This window comes from Anomalospiza imberbis, chromosome 2 (assembly GCF_031753505.1).
Source record: "Anomalospiza imberbis isolate Cuckoo-Finch-1a 21T00152 chromosome 2, ASM3175350v1, whole genome shotgun sequence".
NCBI classification, from domain to species: Eukaryota; Metazoa; Chordata; class Aves; order Passeriformes; family Viduidae; genus Anomalospiza; species Anomalospiza imberbis.
Genome location: NC_089682.1, coordinates 82,266,018 through 82,286,122, shown reverse-complemented (window position 1 = coordinate 82,286,122; position 20,105 = coordinate 82,266,018). Strand labels below are relative to the sequence as shown.

The 20,105-nt window shown below is 37.8% G+C and overlaps 1 protein-coding gene across 1 annotated transcript in view; it reads right to left on the bottom strand.

The window, feature by feature from the left end:
* Positions 1–20,105, bottom strand: part of FREM2 (FRAS1 related extracellular matrix 2) — a 115,602-nt gene that overhangs the window by 27,001 nt on the left and 68,496 nt on the right. Inside the window, exons 7-12 of the mRNA XM_068182066.1 lie at positions 8,838–8,987; positions 6,706–6,915; positions 6,345–6,542; positions 4,119–4,283; positions 3,855–4,037; positions 243–373 (exon numbers count right to left, since the gene is read on the bottom strand). Of these exons, the coding sequence (XP_068038167.1) occupies positions 243–373; positions 3,855–4,037; positions 4,119–4,283; positions 6,345–6,542; positions 6,706–6,915; positions 8,838–8,987 (1,037 nt within the window). The remainder of the gene's footprint in view (positions 1–242; positions 374–3,854; positions 4,038–4,118; positions 4,284–6,344; positions 6,543–6,705; positions 6,916–8,837; positions 8,988–20,105) is intronic.

Genomic DNA, 20,105 nt, shown 5'->3' with positions numbered 1-20,105 from the left:
AATGATGAGCCTGAACACTTCAGTCTTTCATTGACTCTGTGGCCCCATCAACATCATTGCCTTGATAATAAACTGTTTTGTTTAGGTGTTACCATGACAGCTGCGGTGGCCTTTTGTCTTTTAATATACAAGCCAAGATGGTGTGAATAAATCTTAAAAGAAGAGTAAAATGATGAGCCAGAAGTAAGTAAGTGGTCTGTTTAGCAGATTTTGTCGTTCAGGACTTTGCATGAACTTATTACCTGTATTTCTGCAACCATGTTCTCATCAGGCTTTATGTGGACAGTGAAGGCTTCTCTCATCTCCCTTACTCCATCAAAGAGAACTTCAATCTCCACAAAGTGCTGTGTTTCACCCTCCTTGAACTCAATTTCTGAAAGCATGAGACACTTAAAAATAAATCTGTTGTTCATAACAACCTGTGATTCTAGACCCAGACTTGACAGATGGCAGTTAATACTCGCTTTTTAAATTACAGATGTTTGCAAATTTAGTTTAACCCATTTGATGTTACAAATAATAATAATGAATAGCAGTGGACACATTTAAAATTCACTGAAAATAAGACAAAAACCAAGAGATTTGCAAAGCTCAAGGTTTAGTCTAATGGAACTTAATATTTTGAAAATTATCTGTGACTAATTACATAAATGTTGGTAACATATATGAATGACCAAAACACTGAAAAATTCTAAATAAATAGTATCCAACAAAATGTAATAAATACAATGATAAATACCAAAAATAAGGAACAAAGCTGTAGCTACACAAAAGTATTTTATTTTGAAAATCATTGTCTCTGAAAAAACTTTGTAAGTTATGTGATAAAAAGCTCAATCTTAGCTAATTGTATTTGGTTGGCATGGCAAGGCTTTGGTAGTGGGGAGCTATAGGGGAGGATTCTGCAAGCAGCTGTCAGATGCATCCTCCATATCTGAATATTCCTGCTGGCTCCAAGATGGACCCACTGCTGTTCAAGGCTGAGCCCAGCAGTGTCAGTGATAGTGCCTCTGGGATGACAGATTAAAGAAGGGAAAAAACTGCTGAACCACAGCAGCTGTGAAAGAGAAGTGAGGCAACTGCAGGCAACTGCAGGCAGAGAAATCACTCTTCAGGCACCAAGCTCAGTGGAGAAGGCAGGGCAGGAGGTGCTCCAGAAGCCAGAGCAGAGATTCCCCTGCAGGCCCTGGTGCAGACCCTGGTGATGCAGGATGTGGCCCTGTAGTCCATGGAGGCCCATGGTGGAGCAGAGATCCACCTGCAGCCCATGGAGGACCCATGATCAAGCAGGTGGATGCCCAAAAGAGGCTGTGACCCCAGGGGAAGCCTGCAGTGGAGCAGGCTCCTGGCAGGACCTGTGGCCCCATGGAAAGAAGAGCCCACAGTGGAGCAGGTCTGCTGGCAGGACTTGTGACTTCAGGAGGACCCACACTGGAACAGTTAATGAAGAAATGCAGACCATGGGAAGGACCCATAGTATAGTTTTAGAACTGTTTCCTGTGAGTGGGACCTCATGCTGGAGTAGGGAAGAGTGTGAGGAGGAAGAAGCATCAGAAATAATGTGTGATAAAGAGATTGCAACTCCCATTCCCTCAAGCCAGTTAGAGCTAAGGAATGTGGGAGTGAAGCTACCCCAAGAAGAAGGGAGGGTGGGAGGGATGTCTTATTTCTCATCATTGTGCTCTGGTTTGATTGGTAAAAAAAAAAAAAAAACTATTTTTCCCAAGCTAAGTCTGTTTTCCCTGTGCTGATAACTGGTGAGTGATATCTCCCTCTTCTTATCTCAACCCATGAGCTTTCTGTCATATTTTCTCCTCTGTAGCTGAAGAGGGGGAGTCATAGAGCAGCTTTGGTGGGCACTTACTGTCCAGCCAAGATCCACCCACCACACTGACCGAGTTGGGGAGTACTATGACTCTTGACTGTAGTAACTACTAAAGAAATAAAAAGCACAGAAACTATTTAACATTTGTGCCTGGAAAGGGTGAGAGTGATAACAACCAAAATAATAAGTGCATTTCTAATACTTTTTTTTTTTTTAAGAATGTCAAATTCACTTTGAAGATGTACAGAAATAACCAACAGAAGCTTAGGACCAGAAGAACTTGCAGAGAGTGATGTTCTCACTGGTATATGGAAATATCACCATAATCAAAATATACCAGGGTGCCGCCATGCCTGCCCGAAGCTCCCTGGCTTCGCCTGCCCGGCCAAGAACTGTTACAGAGATATAAAAACACAATACAACACCAGGTGATAAAGACCTCTGCACTCTAAGGGACAGGCACAAAAAGCAGTAGTGCATTAAAGCTGAATTGTATATGGGAAATAAGACACAGGTGATAGAGACTGATCAGTGAAGTAAAATGCAATGAAACGCTCTTCCTCTGCAAAGCCTTCAAACCAAGACCAGATGCCCTTTCTAAAGGATATATTTTGTCCAACCAAAGTTGTTTGGATCAATACAGAAATAATTTGGGAAAACTGGGAGAATCTTGGAACCTACAGTAAGTCTGATTAAGTTATCTAATGATCCTTCCAATCCCAAGTGTTACTAAGCCAGGGAAATACTCTTTGTGGTACTAAACATATGAACTCTCAGCTGAGTGACAGCTAAGAATGTTACTGATTTTCAGTTTGCCACGCTTCCTTCAAAAAACTCAATTAAGGATGTGGGTTTTGTACCTATGGCTGAATACGCAGGTTCCCTAAACCCACAGGTATTCTAAAATCTGTGGAGAAATTCTGCACATCACAGACCTTTCTCAAAGATTTGGGGGCAGAGGCCGAGAGCCTCTTGTTCTGCAGTAGCACATTTCCCCTGAAAACTTTGCTGCCACGTGCTGTTGGTGTACAGCAGGGAGAATATAAGCAAGACAATGCCTACAGGTAATGTGCACAGGGTAAGTATCAGCTGACACTAAATTTCCTGTGGTTTTCAGGGGGAAAGAGCAAAACTGTAAAATGCAGGAGCAAAGTGATTGGAATTAGCAAGCTCTGGGTTGATGATTTTCTTGTGGCTAACAAATTGCCTCTTAAGATAACACTAATGGCAAATGCCACTCCTATGGAATGTGAAGATATAGCGCAATGTTGTTGCTGGATGTTCAAAGGTAAGTCATATATTCCAACTGAACTGGATGCCAAAATAGTTTATCCAAAACTATGAAAACACTCCAGCAATGAATGATTAATCTTAAAACACAGAGTACTATCATGTATTATCAAAAACTTAAAAAAAAAAAAACATAATGCTACAAACTCCATTAGTCATTGCCTAAAGCACGTAGGTGGGCTATTAATGGAAAGAAGTTTATTAGCTAAGAAATTTCTCATTCTGTTGCACAACTTCTCTCGTGATTTATTGGTAGTGTGGAGCAGCAGGCAATGAATTCAGAGATACAGAAGGAAAGCTTTATTATTATAAACATAGAAAAATAAAAAATAAATATACATTAATTCCTACATACAGCAAATCCCATTAAGTTAATGAGTTGCTGAAGAAACAACCACACAATCATAACCTGTAAGTAGATGTTTCTTCAGAGTAATATTATTACACTCTGCAAATATAACTAAGGTTTAAGTCACACAACTTCCACAATTTCTTGAGCTACAGATGTTTTCAAAGGAGTCACAATCCTTTTGTAAATATCTTCACTGATAATTAGTATAGCAACAGCAATTGGCTGTTGTATACCACAGGGGTTTTGTCCACACTGAATTTCAATAAGAAAATGCATTTTGGGATGTGGTTGCAAAGTATTCTAATCACAAAGTTATTTCATTTTTCAAAAATTATGTTACAGTCATGAATGAAAACAAATAGTTGGATGTGATAAGTATGATCCTACCTTCTGATATGGGGTGATAGTCTTCTCCAGAAGTAGCAGATCCATCCTTTGTATGAACTCTCACAACAGAAACTTTGGAAGTATCTCCCAGACGAAGCACTGGTATTTTCACAATTGCTACTTGCCTTGTGTCCTTTGGTTCACTCACACTAAATTTGGTCTCACCAAACTTAATGATAGCCTCTGTCATTAGAAGAAAAAAAAATGGTTTTAGAGCATGCAAATGGGCTTCCAAAAGCCAGTAACAACAGGCTATTCTCTTACTGTCTGCATCATCCCGAATCTTTATCAGCGTCTCGTTTTGCTCGCCAACAGAGGCACCAAAGGAAGAATCACTTCTTGGAGTGCCAAGAACCAGGCGCAGTTCTTCCTTCTCCTCGTGGAAAGTATCATCCATAAGCACCAGCGTGCAAGGCTTCTCAGTTTCGCCTGCAATCATTCCAAAGGTAGTTATCAGGCAGAACTTAGGTGTTCTTTGCTCTAATACAGCACTTCTTTCCAAGCCCAAGGCATCTGACCCCTGCTGGCCAAGGCATCCACCTTGACACCATACAAGTTAATGAGTAATGACAGCAGTGAAAGCAGAATTAGCAATCATTACCTTTCTATGGAATCTCATTAAAGTGGAATCCCACACTGTGGGACTTCTGTAAGACAAGTTTCTATGTGGTATGTCCACCTTACATGTATTAATCCTTTTGTTTTACCTAAGAAGAAAATGCTCCTTCTCAGCGACCTATTCTATAGAGTGTGCTTAAAAAAGTAAATACTTGCAGAAGCAAACAGAATAATAAAACCTTTCTAATGGTAATACTAATTACTAATTATCATTACTAATACTAATATTAATACTAATTGCAATTTTGTCCTGAAGTTCTATATTTCAAGTCTCTCTTGACTGGACACCCTCCAACTGTGTGGACCTTCACTTATATTATTCCGTTTGACTTTAGTCTTTTGAACTCCCACTGATTCTGAGTGACAGTGAATATTGCCATAAAAATACTTTGAAGTATCAAACCTCTCAATTTTGCACTCACAAATTATTGTGCCCTGACTTACTTGATGTTCAGAAACTTGAACATCTTTTCTTATGTCTTTTACACAAGCAGCAAGACCTATGAATGGTGTTCAGTGTCTTGGCACCCAGCATGACTAGGTGAGCTCTTCCTCATGGGACTGACTCCTATACCCCAGACAAAAGGAACAGCACAGCAGGAGAGAGATGATGTCAATTTACTGTATTTTTTCATCATTACACATGCAGATGAGATCAAGGCTCTTCAAGATGAAGAACCAGACCAGGATGCTGACTGTGTTCATTTTTTGAGTTTGCCTTTTCCCCTAACTATAGAAAATTAATTATCCTGTAGGAGGAGAAAAAAAATGCAAAATACTCATCCTGCTTATTGTTACATGGAAAATGTGAAAACTGGAATGAAACTGCTGCATATTTAACATGCCTAAGAAGCTTATGGAATCAAAATATAATTCTAATAGACCTCTTTGTTATTTGTTTTTGCAGAGAAATGGTAGAGCAACACTCAAAAAAAGGAGAAAAGTCACTTCCTAAGTGACCCATATCCATTAATTCTTACTAGCTGGACTCTTTCCTGGTTGCACAGAAGCAAAAGCAAAGGTGTAGAGTACAGGACAGCACTAAAAGCTGAGGCTAGCCCTAAATAAAGACTGAACAACTCACTTTTTCAAGAGAACTATGATACATGTCTACAGAAATACAAATTTTGTAATTTCTGTGATAAGGATATACCAAGGACTTCATGCTGATGACAGAACTTGTTTAAGACTTGTAAAAAGTTTCACATGTGTGTAAACTTCAAAGGCTAGAAGACCAAACTGCCTTCTGCACATGTAGAAATAATTAGGCAATATTCTTTCAACATAGTAACATTTGATTTATTTGCATTTCATCTCTGATGTGGGATATTAAGTACCTGATATTCGTGGGCCATCTTAGGAAAACCTTGGTGGGAGAAAAAAATTCAAACAGGAATTAGGAAGCTATATACCTGTTGAAAGATCTATTACTCATTTCAGTGCACATCAAATGTATTTACCAGAAATCTGCTTAACAAAGAGCAGAACTTCTGAAGTTTCCTTTCTGACAGCAGATCTGTGCTTCTACTGTGTTATGCCAAACCTACTTTTGCTATCAAAAAGATCCTGGCACTGAGGCTGAACCTAAATGAAGACATACTCTTTTGGTTCTTATTGATTATCCTTCTAAGTTAGAAGTGAAGAAAATAGAGACAATATCATCCCATTGGGTATGAAAGAAAAACCAAACCTTTGTTTTCCAGAGTGGTCCTTTCGGCACTACTCTATGAGAATACAAAATTAAAACACAATGAAACAAAACAAACAAAGCAAAGGAAAGCAAAGCAAAGCAAAACAAAAGAAAACATAATAGAAAAGAAAAACAAAACGAAAGAAAACATAAAGGCTTCTAAAATATCATCAAGAACTTACCAGGAAGGAATTTGATGATGGAACTGTCAGTATTAGGACGTTCTTCGAAGTCCATCATAACCTGAGCTGAACCTTGCCTTGTATAGCATCTCACAGTGGATGTGTATCGGATATCCCCACTCCTATATATCATGGCAGAAACCTGCCCATCATTTTCATTGGCTTCATACACAGATTCTTTAAACTGCATCTTTGGCACTGGGCAGAAAAACATAGAAAGCACACGTAAAGTATAACTGCAGAAGTTATCTTCCCTCCACCATTTCACATTTACTTATGCCACACTGCACCAGGTATAGAACACAAGCAGCCAGACCTAATCTCCAAATTAGGAAAAATAAATTTAAAAAAAATTACTCACAATCAGACACTGAGTCATTAATGAAGATGGTGGTCTTGCTGGGTTCTCCAAGGGCAGCATTCATGGGCATCCTTAGCACAAGCTCAAACTTCTCTGTTCCTTCTAACACTGGCTGTCCAAGATCATCCAGAATTATCACACGAAAAGTCTGCATATTGACTCCAGGTGAAAAATCCAAATTACGACTGATGCCTACATAATCTACTCCAGCTACCAATGGAAAAGAGATAAAAATAGCATTACATATAATAAAAAAAAATATCTATCATAAGGCAGTTAATTGTAGGTAAATATTTTTCCTTTATAACTTCAGTATTTACCAAGTTCTGGCATTCGTGTAAAGCAAAACTATATCTTTTGGTATTTAAGCTGGACTACACAATAAAATAAGTCAATATTAATTAATTTTTTGTTTAATGATTATTTGAGTCACAAAATGAGACTGATTCTCTTCTGTTGTAAATCAACAGTTATTCCAGAAAAACTTATGAAATTTGCTTGAAGTGAGAAATGAAAGTAAGCAAAAAGCTTTGAGAGAGGCTCTGGAGATGAAGCAAAGTCTTTAGGAAAGAAATTTCATATTATTTTGCAACAAAGATGGAAGTTTTAAGACTAATGTAGAAAGGAAAGGAGACAAGGCCAGTGAGCTGATTGGGGGAAGAACTGCTGTTCAGACGAGTTGTGTAAAACAGAATGAATGGAAAATTAACAAATCAAATTCTGCTCAGGGCATATTGGGTGAGGTCTGCCACCTTACTCTCAAAGGATTGATCTGGGTTTGTTTTCTTTTAAGCAAATCAAACCAATCCATAACATGTCAATAAGAAGGCAGCAAACAAAACAAGATACTGACTAAAAAATGACACTGTCTTGGAACCAAGGCATTAAATGTATCCAGGACTTTAGGGAAGGACTCAATTTTACCATTAGTTTTTGGGGAGCAGACCTCTTGTAACAAAGCTTTGGGGAAAACACATAAATTGAAATGGCAATTAGGTTTGGAATTCTGTGAATTTGACAAAATTTGGCCAGATTAAAAGCCATCATCACATGGACACTTGCCTAAAAGCTCTACTGCTATACTTCCCTAGAGCTAAGCCTCTAAGGTAGGACTCCAGGACTGACAGCCCAGAGCAGCAGATCTACTGCTGCACTGTGTAAGGCAAAGAACCAGGTACATGGTTTTACAGGCAGCCAGCCATGTCAGAACTTTCATGCTGTGACCAACAGACTAGAGAGCTCAAGAGCTGAGCCATTCCCAGCTTTTAATCCTAGAGGTCCTGGCACAATGAATGAAGATCTTTACTGTAAGAAAAGTTTTTTTTTTTTTTTTTTTTTTTTTTTAACCAGAAATAAAATAACTTAAATATTCAAGATTTGGTTAAGACATCAGATCATAAAAGCAAGTTCAGAACTGAAACAATCACATATTTTTTCAGGCTTAATAATTTTCTTTTTCATAAGAAAGATACATCTATGTTATGTATATTGTGCTATGCATTCACCATACATATATATTATGTTTAGATATTCCTGAAATAACAGTAAAGTTACACTCAGAATAAGCATCTAAGGCAGATAATTTTTATGCTGCCTCTATATGAATATCCTAGTTTAAACATTATGATATGTTTTGTGAAAAAAATACAGTGTGCTAACATTTGATTCTGCAGACAAAGGTTCTGTCAAAGTACCCAAGAACCACACAGATGAAGCAATCGTGTTCCTGAATAGGATACGAGGTAATAATTTCTCATTGCCTATGGCAAAAATGAGAGAAGCAAACTCAGCATGCTGCCAGTGATCATAACCATGCCCAGAGTATGCCCTTGAGGCAGCAATCAGCTGCCTTTGCAGCAGTCTTTATGTGAGGATTTAAAGGCATTTCTCTTTGTGCTATACTTCATAGCAGCTCTTACTGCTATTTCTCTGAAATTCTGTAACCACGTAATTTGTTCTAAGAAGAAGAGATCTGATAAGAGCAAGACTCGTACAATTTTCATTTTATGTGGTAGAAACTGTACCAAGACCCACTGAACCAGCACTTGTGAAATGCAGCAGCAGGTGCCAGCAGTGTGTAGCAGCATGTGCAGTGTAGCAGCAGTGTGAAGCCAGAGCAAACAATAACTCACCCTCTGCAGTTACTGGCTCAGACTTGCGAGACCTCACCGTAACAGAGGCAGCTTTGGACAGATCGGTTCCAGTCCTCCAGACACGGACCTCAATGTAGCCAGCACTCTCATCAACATAGTATTCATCATTTCCAAAGTAAAATGCTGGTTCTGGTGAAAGAGGAATAATGTCCATAAATGCTTCTTTACCTTACATTGAAGTTAACAAGAGACCATAAAATCCACATTAAACAGTGGAAAGCATTTTGCTCATCTCAGTAAGTGAAATAAAGCTTCTTTTTTCGAGGTTTAGAATTCTTCTAGCTATTTTTGGCTTCTTTTCAAGTATTGGTTTGTATGATTTTAGATAGCAATTGTTATATCAGCAATGTGCTCCTTTTCTTGCCTCCTACATTTTCAACTTTTTGTGCCAGCATATATGAACCTGTGTACAAAACCAAATGTGGTATCTCACTAAACTTGTTTTAGTTGAGTCCTGTGCACAAGCCAGAAAATTCCTTGCATTTTTCACTTTGGTGAAAACATATGAAGGTGAGTACAGATAATGAAACTTTAACTTGAATGTCCTCACAGATTCCTGTTGCTAAAACCAGACTGGAACATGACATGGAACTGGAGCTACTCTTGGTAACATTTTCCAGCTAACTAAAGGCTCAAATACTTAATTTTAGTTCTCCCACATCTACCATTTAAAACAAAATCAATCTTATTTCATGTAAACTGAAATGTGAACAGTCTTTATCTTAATACAAAAGTTCCACAGTTCATAAGAAAGAAGAGCTAAAAGCAAAGGAGATTAACAGCTATTTCACTTAACAGACACATTGTTTAGCTTCATTTTTTCCTCCCTTTTCCAGTTTTCCTACCCACAGTAACTTTACAAAGTAAAGAGCCTTAAAAACATACCCCAGCTTCATCCTGCATGTATATCATCTCCCCTTTTCTATCCTTTCCATTCCTGTTTCAAACATGCAAGATTAATCATGCACAGCCAGTGCCTCAGCTTTTCCACTGCGCAGCAGAAATCACGGCTGCCTCCCCGAAGCACAGAAAGACCTACCCAAGCTCTCCTTGCACTTCATCACAAGTTTCTTATGCTGTCTTGCGAGAATTTATTAGCATCATGAGGCTACAGTATCACAAATGTATTTGAAATACCATGCAGAATACAGCCAACTTAAATTCGGCAAAGATCACAGCAATTGCTCGGTGATCTATGAGCAGCAAAAAAAAAACTCCTTTAATATTCCTCATCAGTGAAAAACTGCAGCTGCCTCCCTACTTACCTGCTAAAACTGAAATCATGCAACAAATTAATGGAATTGAATGTATTTACTGAAAAATAGTACAGATTCGTAGACCTGTTTGAGAATTATCAAAGTCATCAACCTTTGCAGGATGAAAGATAAACTTGGAAGAAGTTTAACTTTAGAAAATGAAAACAACTTCAGAAGATGAAAACTTCATCGGTTCCAATTTATTTTTTTTAAATTCAAGTGTATGTGTATTTAAAGGTGTGTGTATTTGTGTGAACAGACAGACACGCATTGATTTTACTTTATTTGCCCATAGAGGCTGGCTTGTCAGTAGGTGTTTTTACACTTGGAACTGCAAAACTCTAATCTGAAACATTTTTAATGGGTGAACAGGATACATCCTCTGTACCTTTTGTGTAACTACTATTAACTTTGATGAGAGTTCTTACAGGGATATTGAAGCATTGGATATTAGATCTGCAAAGCAATGTGTCATTTCAGACATAGCATTTTCTTCTAAATTCTTAAGAAGGGCTAGACAATATAGAATGCCTACTAAGACCAAATGGTTATTAACGTGCCGATAGTTAGATAAAGGCAGTTTAAAATTATCAATTCTAATACAAGTCATTTCTTAAACAGATATGCTTAGGGTTCAGCACACTTTCCCAAGCCTAATCTTGTTCTTATGTCCCAATGGAACTTGATCTGGACTTGGCTGCACCTCATTTTAAGCACTTTAGTAAGAGGTACTCACACGGAGCCTACTTGCTCTCCGTTTGCAAGGACAAAGATAGGCCATTGCAGGTTTCCCAGCACAATGAGCATACAGGAGGACAGGTGGAATGGCTCACTCACTGCAATCCAAAAAATCTGAGGAGGTGTGGAAGCATTCCCTTCTGCTTACTGGCTACACAGGGAACTTAGATGATCTGCCTTAAACTAGATGGAAGGCATAAAATAAAATATTGTCTGTTTCTTACAGCATTATCCTAACACTTGCTTTACTGCTGCTGAAGAAGAATTCTCACATACTATTCATTCCTGTAGTCACAGCCAAACAAAAAAACCCCTAAACTTTCAGCTAGCTTGCCTTGTATTTCAGAGTGAGTTTTTCACACCTTTTGAGGTATGTATGTTCAATGAAAGACACATTCTGCATGATTACCCATCCTAGGAAACAAATCCTTACAAATGTTTTCTAAATTCATTTCCTGTAAGCTGTGTTAGTAGCTCCCCAGGGTAAGGAGCAAAGCCAAGCTCCTAACAGGGAAAGCATTGTCTATCTCAGGTCATGTCTGGAAAACACTCTGCTCAATGACTGCAGGCTCACTTACAGCAGACCTTTAATCTAGTAATCACTCTGAAGAGAGACTACTGCAAATTTAATGGTTCCTCTTAGAGAAGTAAGAGGAAGTTTTCTAAGGGTTTTTTTGTTCAGACCCACAGATTTTGCTGGCATGAAGTTACAATAATCAGAGGAGAAAGGTTAGGAGCTTTAGTCCCAGGTTTCTTGGCACAGAAATAAAAACTTTGTTCTTGTACTTAGAGAGTCAGAGGCGTATCTCAACTACAGCTCTAGTCAGTCATCAAGCAGGAAAACAAACACACTTCTCATGTTGTTAGGAACACGTCTAACTTTGAAGGTACGTTGTCAAATCAGTGCACAAAAATAGCACCGATAGCACAAAAATGTTTATTTCCAAAGAGGCTTTACCTTGTAAAAATATATCCTTATAAACTGCTTTAGGGAGATATTGCAAAAGAGTAGGTTGTTTATAAAAAATCCTGTTGGCAGGATATTTAGGACAAGCACAAAAGAACAGACTCTTTTGTGCTGACACCTTGATAAGGCTTAAAACTAAAGTGAATTTTAGTGATACATGCTGCCAGTGATGCGCACACACACACACACACACACATATATATATATTCTCAGGAGGAAAAAAAACAATAGAAGAAAGCAGACATGGCATTCCGACATATTCAGATAGTGGAACCAGGAGAAGCAGTCTTTACAAATGAACTTTTGGCTCATCTTTTCTAGGGTTAAGACTATTCCTAAAAGCTATTGCCTTTCTTCTTTCCATGAACAGCACAAACAAGGCTATGATGTGAACATTATGAGTTGCCGAGCTAGCAGAAGTCTGTTGTGGTAATGCAGAAGGTGCAAACCAGGCTTTGCAAGCCTACAAGCCTGTTCTGGTACAGTCTGGACATGCTAGGCCATGCTGAATCTAAAGTAAGGTGCCCTGGTGGCTGGCACAACTAATTAACTTGGACACAAAACCAGACAAACATGGCTAGATTTGGCCGGACCTGATCAGGCTCATACTCAGGCAGACATAGATCCCTACACAATGGCTACTTGCATTTCAGAATCAAAGCTGGCATTAAAGGACTGATGTGATGAGTCTGTAACATAATAGATTCCAGTGTTACAAACATGAAGCGTGTGAGTTGTAGGTAGACCAGCTAAGAATGAGAGTTCATTAAATGTAAGAAGGCATGAGCATTTACTGTTTAATAGCAGTAAAGGTCACCTTCTGAAATCTCTCTCATAAATGCGTCTTAATAGCAGCAAAAGAAAAGCCCAGAGAAACCATCCATTACAAAAACCATATTAAGACAATATCAAAAGGGACTTTAAAATCTGAAACTAGGTAGCACCATTCTGCAGCTATTTACACACACTTGAACTATGCAGGCAATTGAACTTGTATTCAGCACAATGAATTTAATTTGCCAAGTCATTTCTTTTCACTGAATGCTGTAGAAGCAGGGGTCAAGATTACAGTCAAAGCTCAGTTCTGTAGCAGGTACCTATTATGCAAATGACAATAACTTTTTATTGATGTGGTCAAAACAGATTACTTTTCAAATTCATATGTTGCAATCTTAACAGCTTTCCTCTTAGCAGTGTTGTCATAACTTTTGCAACCAAAAAGTAAATTCCCCTCAGAATCAAAATTGCTAGTTTCAGCCAAATTGCCACAGACATCATCTTAAGCAAATAATGTCTGCTTTTCCATTTGTCTCAACAGACCATTTTTGCCTATTGACTTAAAAAAGTTTTTTAAAACAATCCTGAAAACCCTATAATAGGTAATAGGACAGATTCAAATGAATGCAATCTTTACTAAATACACTTCGATTTTCTAAGAAAACTGCTGTTTCTTTTTTAATCCACAATGGCAGTGCCATACATTGATTACACTGGCTCATGCCTTAATTACTCTCATTTTATGCAACTTAACCTAGTAATTTCAGTAGAGTAACATGGTGTGAAGTAGCAAGTGCTATGAGCAACATTATATATGATTCACATTTAATTAATTTATGATAGACACTAATTTAACACAATGCTTTACATTTTAACTCACCCTTTATGTTAAAGTGCATCCATGCTTCACTTTCTTTAGACACAGTACCATCACAAGCAGCACCTGCCTAGCAGGCTTGGAGTCTATATCTAAACTCTCTGCTACATCAATAAGCAAAACTCAAATGTGAGTGAAGTGGCATGCTAGAGGAAGCAGATTACAGCTCCAGTTGCAAGAGTGAGGATGGCAGTGAGATGGCTACAGTGACACCCTATCTCTGGTCACCTGCACCTTCCTTCTTGACAGCCTGCAGTGTTCTTTGTAGCCTGGAGAAAAGAGCTAATTCTGATTTTGCTTAATGTCAGGCTGCCGATCATAAACAGTGTAGCAACAGCTCGATGAGCTACAGAGCATCCCTGAACAATGGAGAAAAAAGACATTTGAGTGCATGAGGACAAGCTGTAGCTCAATTCGTTGAGGATGTGGGCCTCTAAAGTAAAAATGAATTTTTCAACAATTAGTTAATTATTATGTACAAGATAGTAATAAGCAGTCTTAAATTGTTTCCCAGCTACAAACGGCATATTAGTAGAAAGGCTAATGTGTGCAGTTCACTCTAATAAGTGACCTTCCCTTGAAGCAATTAATTTACCTTTGTTAGTTTGCTAAGAAACATTGCTACCTTTCTGAAACACCAAATTCATATCAGTGAACTAACATATACCTGAAAATATTTATTAGTAGAGTAGTATTGTTATGATTCTTCCACACCCTTCAGGGTATAACCTACAGACCTTGATATCACTGGAACTACTACACATGTTGGAGGAGTTTTTCCCATGTTCAGTCTGAGGACAGGGCCCAAAGATTTTTCCTGCTGTAACTACATCAAGCTCCAATCACTTACTTTAACCATTCCATAATGCAGACAATTGCTTCATTTACCAATGGAAATAAAAATATAAAGTCTAACAGATGAAGAAACAGATACTGGAATCTGGGGGCACACCCAACCATGATTACATTGTCTGCAGTAACCATCTGAATTTCACATACCTTTTTTTCAACTGGCTATACCTCCCACAGAGCATGAAAGCAACTCAGAATCTTCTACATGCTTTATTTTTAAAATGAAATAGATTACTTTTATATAAAAAGCCTGGGAAATGGGATTGGTAACAATTTCCCAACAAACTGATGAAACAGAGGCAGACAGATAAATGGGAAGGCTTGGCAGTAGCATTTAAATATACCACACACAAGGTTTTTCACAAAGAGGCCAAGCTTGAAGGTGCTTACAGTCAGTGATACATCAGGTAAAAAATGAGGACTACAAACAGAAATGTCATGAGAAGTTCAGCAGCATTTTAGAAATCAGGCTAGATAAAAGTATCGTATGCAGCCATTTCTGGCTGATTCAACTTTAGATTTTGCACTTTTACCATTCAGTCACAATGCTGGTTACGCTAAGTTTGCTAACCAGTGGAAACAATTTCTTATAGGCTTTTCTGCTCACATACAATCAGAACATATTTAGCTCACCAAGACTGTAGAAGAAAAGTATGTAAGACACCCCTTTACCAGAGCTACTGGTGAGGATGGGACTTGGCAGAGAAGACAGAGCAGAAGTGAAAATAGAGCAACAGCCAGACTTATCAGGCCACAAAAGCAGAGCTCTAACGGAAGAAAATATGCTCTGCTGTACGTTAAAACTTTTTGTGTTCTGTCTCTTGGACTTTTGATCCCATCTGTGTGAGAGAGATAAGAGTGTCCTGACAGTGAAGAGAGAGAGTAACTGAGTTAATATTTTGAAGACTTGCATGTTCAAAAGGAGAATCGATGGCATTAAAGCCCAATGGGCTCCCATGGTTACAGTGCTCAGTATCTTTTGGGTCTTCAAAGACTGTGAGCAAAGTCTCAGTATAAGAAGATTCAGAGTAAGGAAGATGATTGAAGAAGCCTTAGGAAAACTGAATGCAATAAGACATCCTACTCAACTTCATTATCCAAATCTTAAACATGCAAAGCTCTCAGTCACTAAATTCACTGCCTACAACCATATCCAACCATGAACAGATGATTAATTTAGAATGGTTTGCTAGGCATTCATTCATTTCTAAACAGTGTATAATAAATGCAAGATCTACAGTACAAAGACCAATGCCATCAAAAATAAAATATGCTATGGCAAGACACAAGAGAGAAAGCAGTTCAATGTAGTCTTGAATGAACTGTCATAAACCAATTATGCATTAGGCTCTGGGATGCAATACCAGTTCACATAAGATCACCACTTCCTTAAACTCATTCTAAATTTAACAGAAGGCATAATTTTTTCTACAGGTCATGAAAACTTGTGCCTTCTGCTTATTGGCTATTTTATGTGCTTTGAGTACAAAACTAAAAGTTTTCTGCATTTCAACACTCTCCTCAAAATATTACTGCAATTTACATAGAAGTCTAATACTGGATGTGTAAGCATCCCATTTAAAAACATACAGCAGTGAAGGCTGAAGAGCTTTGTGCTCCACCAGCTGCATCCCCTCCTGTAAAAGAGCCATCTGAAATAGATGTGACAAAGTACTGCCTGGAGATCATGTGCTGTCCTCCTCACCTATCAAAGAAGCCCAGATCACAAGGCTGGACTATATTTCTAGTTATTAAGCAGATGAATAAAAATGAGATTAATCCAACAGTAGTTCACACACACATACACACACACACACACACACACACACTCTCTTATAAAATGTGACACACTTACCTAATGAGCTGTAAGCAACAAATAATGCTAAGAAAGCAAATCATAAATGTGCCTGGTTACTCTATAGAATGTCCTACTGTAAGGTATGACATTAATTTATTTCTGTGATAGGCAGCAAACAGGCAGTTTCTGAAATCTTTAAGGCTATCATCATGGATTGAACATTTTTCACTCTGTTGAACTGGTGATAATAAGAAGCTATTAGTAAAGAAAACTGGGAGTATAACTTGTCATAAGCTGGCTGTCATCCACTTTTTCCCTTGATTAGTTGCCAACCTGGCCACCTGCCACAGGCTGGGGAAAGGGGAGGGGTCATACAGAGATTTTACTTAATGAGAGAACAAAAGAAGTTAAAAACTGCACAGAAGTGCCAGAGGCATCAGACTCACAAGCATTGTAAAAACATAAAAGGGAGAAAGTAATCAGAGATGGATGTGCACAGGAAAAAAGAACTAGTTCACTATTTTAGGCATCTCCAGAGAGTGGTGATGGATAGTTGGCCAAATCACGACTCTAGTCTATAACATAATAGTGGGCATGCTCTGCCTGTAGTGTTCAGATTTTAATTAAAATTGGACAAATGCACTAGCGAATGTTAACTATCAAGATTAAGCAACCACTTGTTTAACATCTGACAGACCTACTGGCAAAGAGAAAAAGGCACATTTGACTTGCCTGCCTTGGAGATGGAAATCTCCAATGGAAATAAGGAGATTCCAACTTGCCTTGTGAGATAAGGATGTTCTCCTGATAAACAATGTTACTAATAAGACACTTATTTATCATAAACTTTAAATTTGGCTCAGTACACACATGGAGAGTTAGTTCATAGTGCCTACTTGCTAGAAGCCAATGCAAAGCATATATTTATAGTGTACAATTGCAGAGCTGACTTTCCAGGCTATTGATAGTAAATGTACTTTACTACTCCAAGGAAGCTGGAAAAGTGTTAGTGGGTGCCAATTTCCAGAATGTGGTCTAAGAATTTTCAAAATTTAATTAAGTGTAAGGAAAGTGACAGCAAGTGTTTTAAAGAAATCTCCAGAAGACTAAATAATTAATCTGTTCTGCTTGACCTCTAACATTCTCTTTCTACATTAGGATACCATCACCCAGTTTACTTATCTGTAAAATATTCCCAGACAGTGCTATCCTCTATCATGGGGATGGTACGAGTGATTGATTCTGTTGATCAGGTGAAAAATAGTGGTCAGCAAATCTCCAACATAAACCTGAGTCCTTTGCTTTCCCAGCCTTGGTGTAGAAATGTCAAGAAGAAATTTGAGCAGCTTCTTGCCCATCTAATGTGAATGAAGTGGAAGAAATGTATTTAATGTACTTCCTGCTGTGAACAGCATGAGTCTTCAACAATTCCACTAAGGCAGGAGGACTGTTTGTCAGCCTGGCTGTAAGGCTGTGTGCTCTCACAGCAACACTAAATACAGTAGCATGGAATTAAAATCACACAGGGAGACAGACACTTACAAAAAATGTGTAGCACACACACAAAATAACTGTGAGTATTTCCCCCTTAGGTGCAAACTTCCAGCTCTGCATTCACCACACCTCTTCTCTTCAGGTTTCCAAATGTGATTACAAACTGAGTTTTAAATTTGCCCACAATAAAAAACCAAGTAAGTAAAAGAGAGCTTAAATTAGCAGAGCAGTCAACATATTGGGACTATGAAGAACCTTGTTGAAGAATTTTGTATCAGACTTGTGGCATACAAGACAGTAACATTAGTTACTGCTAGAACCAAATTACAGGCTCTTCATTCCCAGATGAATAATAACAAAAGACTTAGATCTCATTTTTTCTTTCTCTCTATGAAATTATTTCAGAGTCACCACTTCATCTGGAAAAACACAGAGCACTTCCAGACTGATCTAGCTTAGTTGCTACGTGCCTGAGGATTAAGGCATTTCCATGGAAGAGTAGGGTCTGAGTATTTTCATGAGTCTTAGACTAAATTCCAGGATTCCTCTGTCCAAGGGGAATGAAAAGTGCACATTAGCCTCATCTTCCTTTTCCTAGATGCATAATATTTATCTATTATGTAAACTGCCTCCTTCAAATGAGCTTTATGCTGAACTCTGTGCTTTCTGTGCAGTATAGGTATGTCCTTCATGCCCAGTAGTGCTTACAAAATTGTATTTGCAAATTAGATTTCTAAGGTAGGGTTTATACCTACTGTCATAAACCAGTGTATTCAGATGCACCAGGTATCTTTGATGATTGAGCTCAACAATTTAGATACTTGTCCTAGGATGGGATATTTCATGGGAGCACATCTCTCTTTTCAATAACTATAGGAGAATCCTGTAATAGCCTATTTGATTTAGATGTCTAAAGTTATAGAGGCTGATACCAAGTGAAATTAGTGCCACCCCAGAAGTGGAGGATTTACATAAATCTTTTCCCTATGCATGCTTTTCTTCCATGGTTCACAGCTAATAACTATCACATCACATCTGACTCCAACAAACTATGTTTTTACTTTTTAGTGCCTTAACTGTAGTGGCATGTGTAACTTTGAATCCAAGGTTTCAATATGAAGTTTTTTCTGCTACTTAGTTCACTAACTTAATTTTTTTCTTTTTTCTTTTTTTCTATCTAACTTTAGTACCTATGTGGAAAAGTCCCTTCCAAATTAGGAGATGTCCCAATAGCAGCACCAATCTGAAAATCAGCATTCACAATATATAAATATACCAGTGCATGTTCTACATACTACAATTTTTCCCCAGATTTTGCTTTGGCAGCACAGCACAACTGTATAATCCCCAGTTAAACTTTTCAGTTGCTCAGAATTTAGTGAATACCCTGTAGTTCACTAAAGCATGCCTCTTACTTTTTTTATTGTCAGGATTATATAGCAACTATGGCATTTTACTTAGACCCAAAGGGCATTTTCTAAAAATAAAATACTTGCATGGTAGGTGCTGAAGGTGAGTGTTTCTAGACATAAAGAAGACTTGGATGAAATAAAATACTTGGATGGTAGGTGCTAAAGGTAAGTGTTTCCTAATTAACCCACACTGAATACCAGAGGAGATAAGGCAATGTTGCTAGTGCTGACTTGAGTTCCATAGGAAAGATCTCATGTAGCATTATTAAACTTTGACCTTTGCTATTTTTTTTGTTTGGCCTGAAGAAGTCAATGCATAATGTTAATCCAGTCACAGTCCTTGGAGACATCACTTAATGACACACTGTGACATTTGTCCAAAAAAAAACTGTTAAGTAGAAGATGAATTTAAGCAAACAATGAGAAATATGTATCAGTAGATGTGAAGCTGAGACTAAAGTGGACAACAGAATTACAGCATTAGTACAGCTGATAGGCTATTACAAATGTACTAAAGCTTCTACCAACCTCTATCTTAGACATCTTCTGAATTAAATCTTACTGTTAAAAGCTAAAGAAAAAAAATTTTTAACATACCACACTTGTTTAACTTAGTAAAATTAATTTTGTGCACTGCAAACAATAATAACCAATGCTGCTTAAAATCCTCTGCTTATTTATGTAGAATTCAATCATGACTGCCAGGGTGCTAAATTGTTCGCACCTTACATAAATATGTGCTTGTGTATATATGTATGTGTGTGTGAATAAATAAAAAAATACGCAAGGTGTAATCTATAATCTATAATTTATCTACTCTGTAGTCTGCACTTTGCTTTTTATAGATAAGGCAGTGCAACAGATGTCAGATGAAACAATTACATACTATTCATGCCTTATATTTTTATGCAAACTAAAAAGAATATGGTTGGAAATTTTACTGGTAAATGAATTGGTTTTGCATGTGCTGGAATTCTTTGTGGGAATTCTTTCACTGTAAAAAGGAGTTCTGCCACATAATTTCAAATACCACATATGCAACATTTTGGGTGCAAAAAGAAAACTGAATGGTTGCA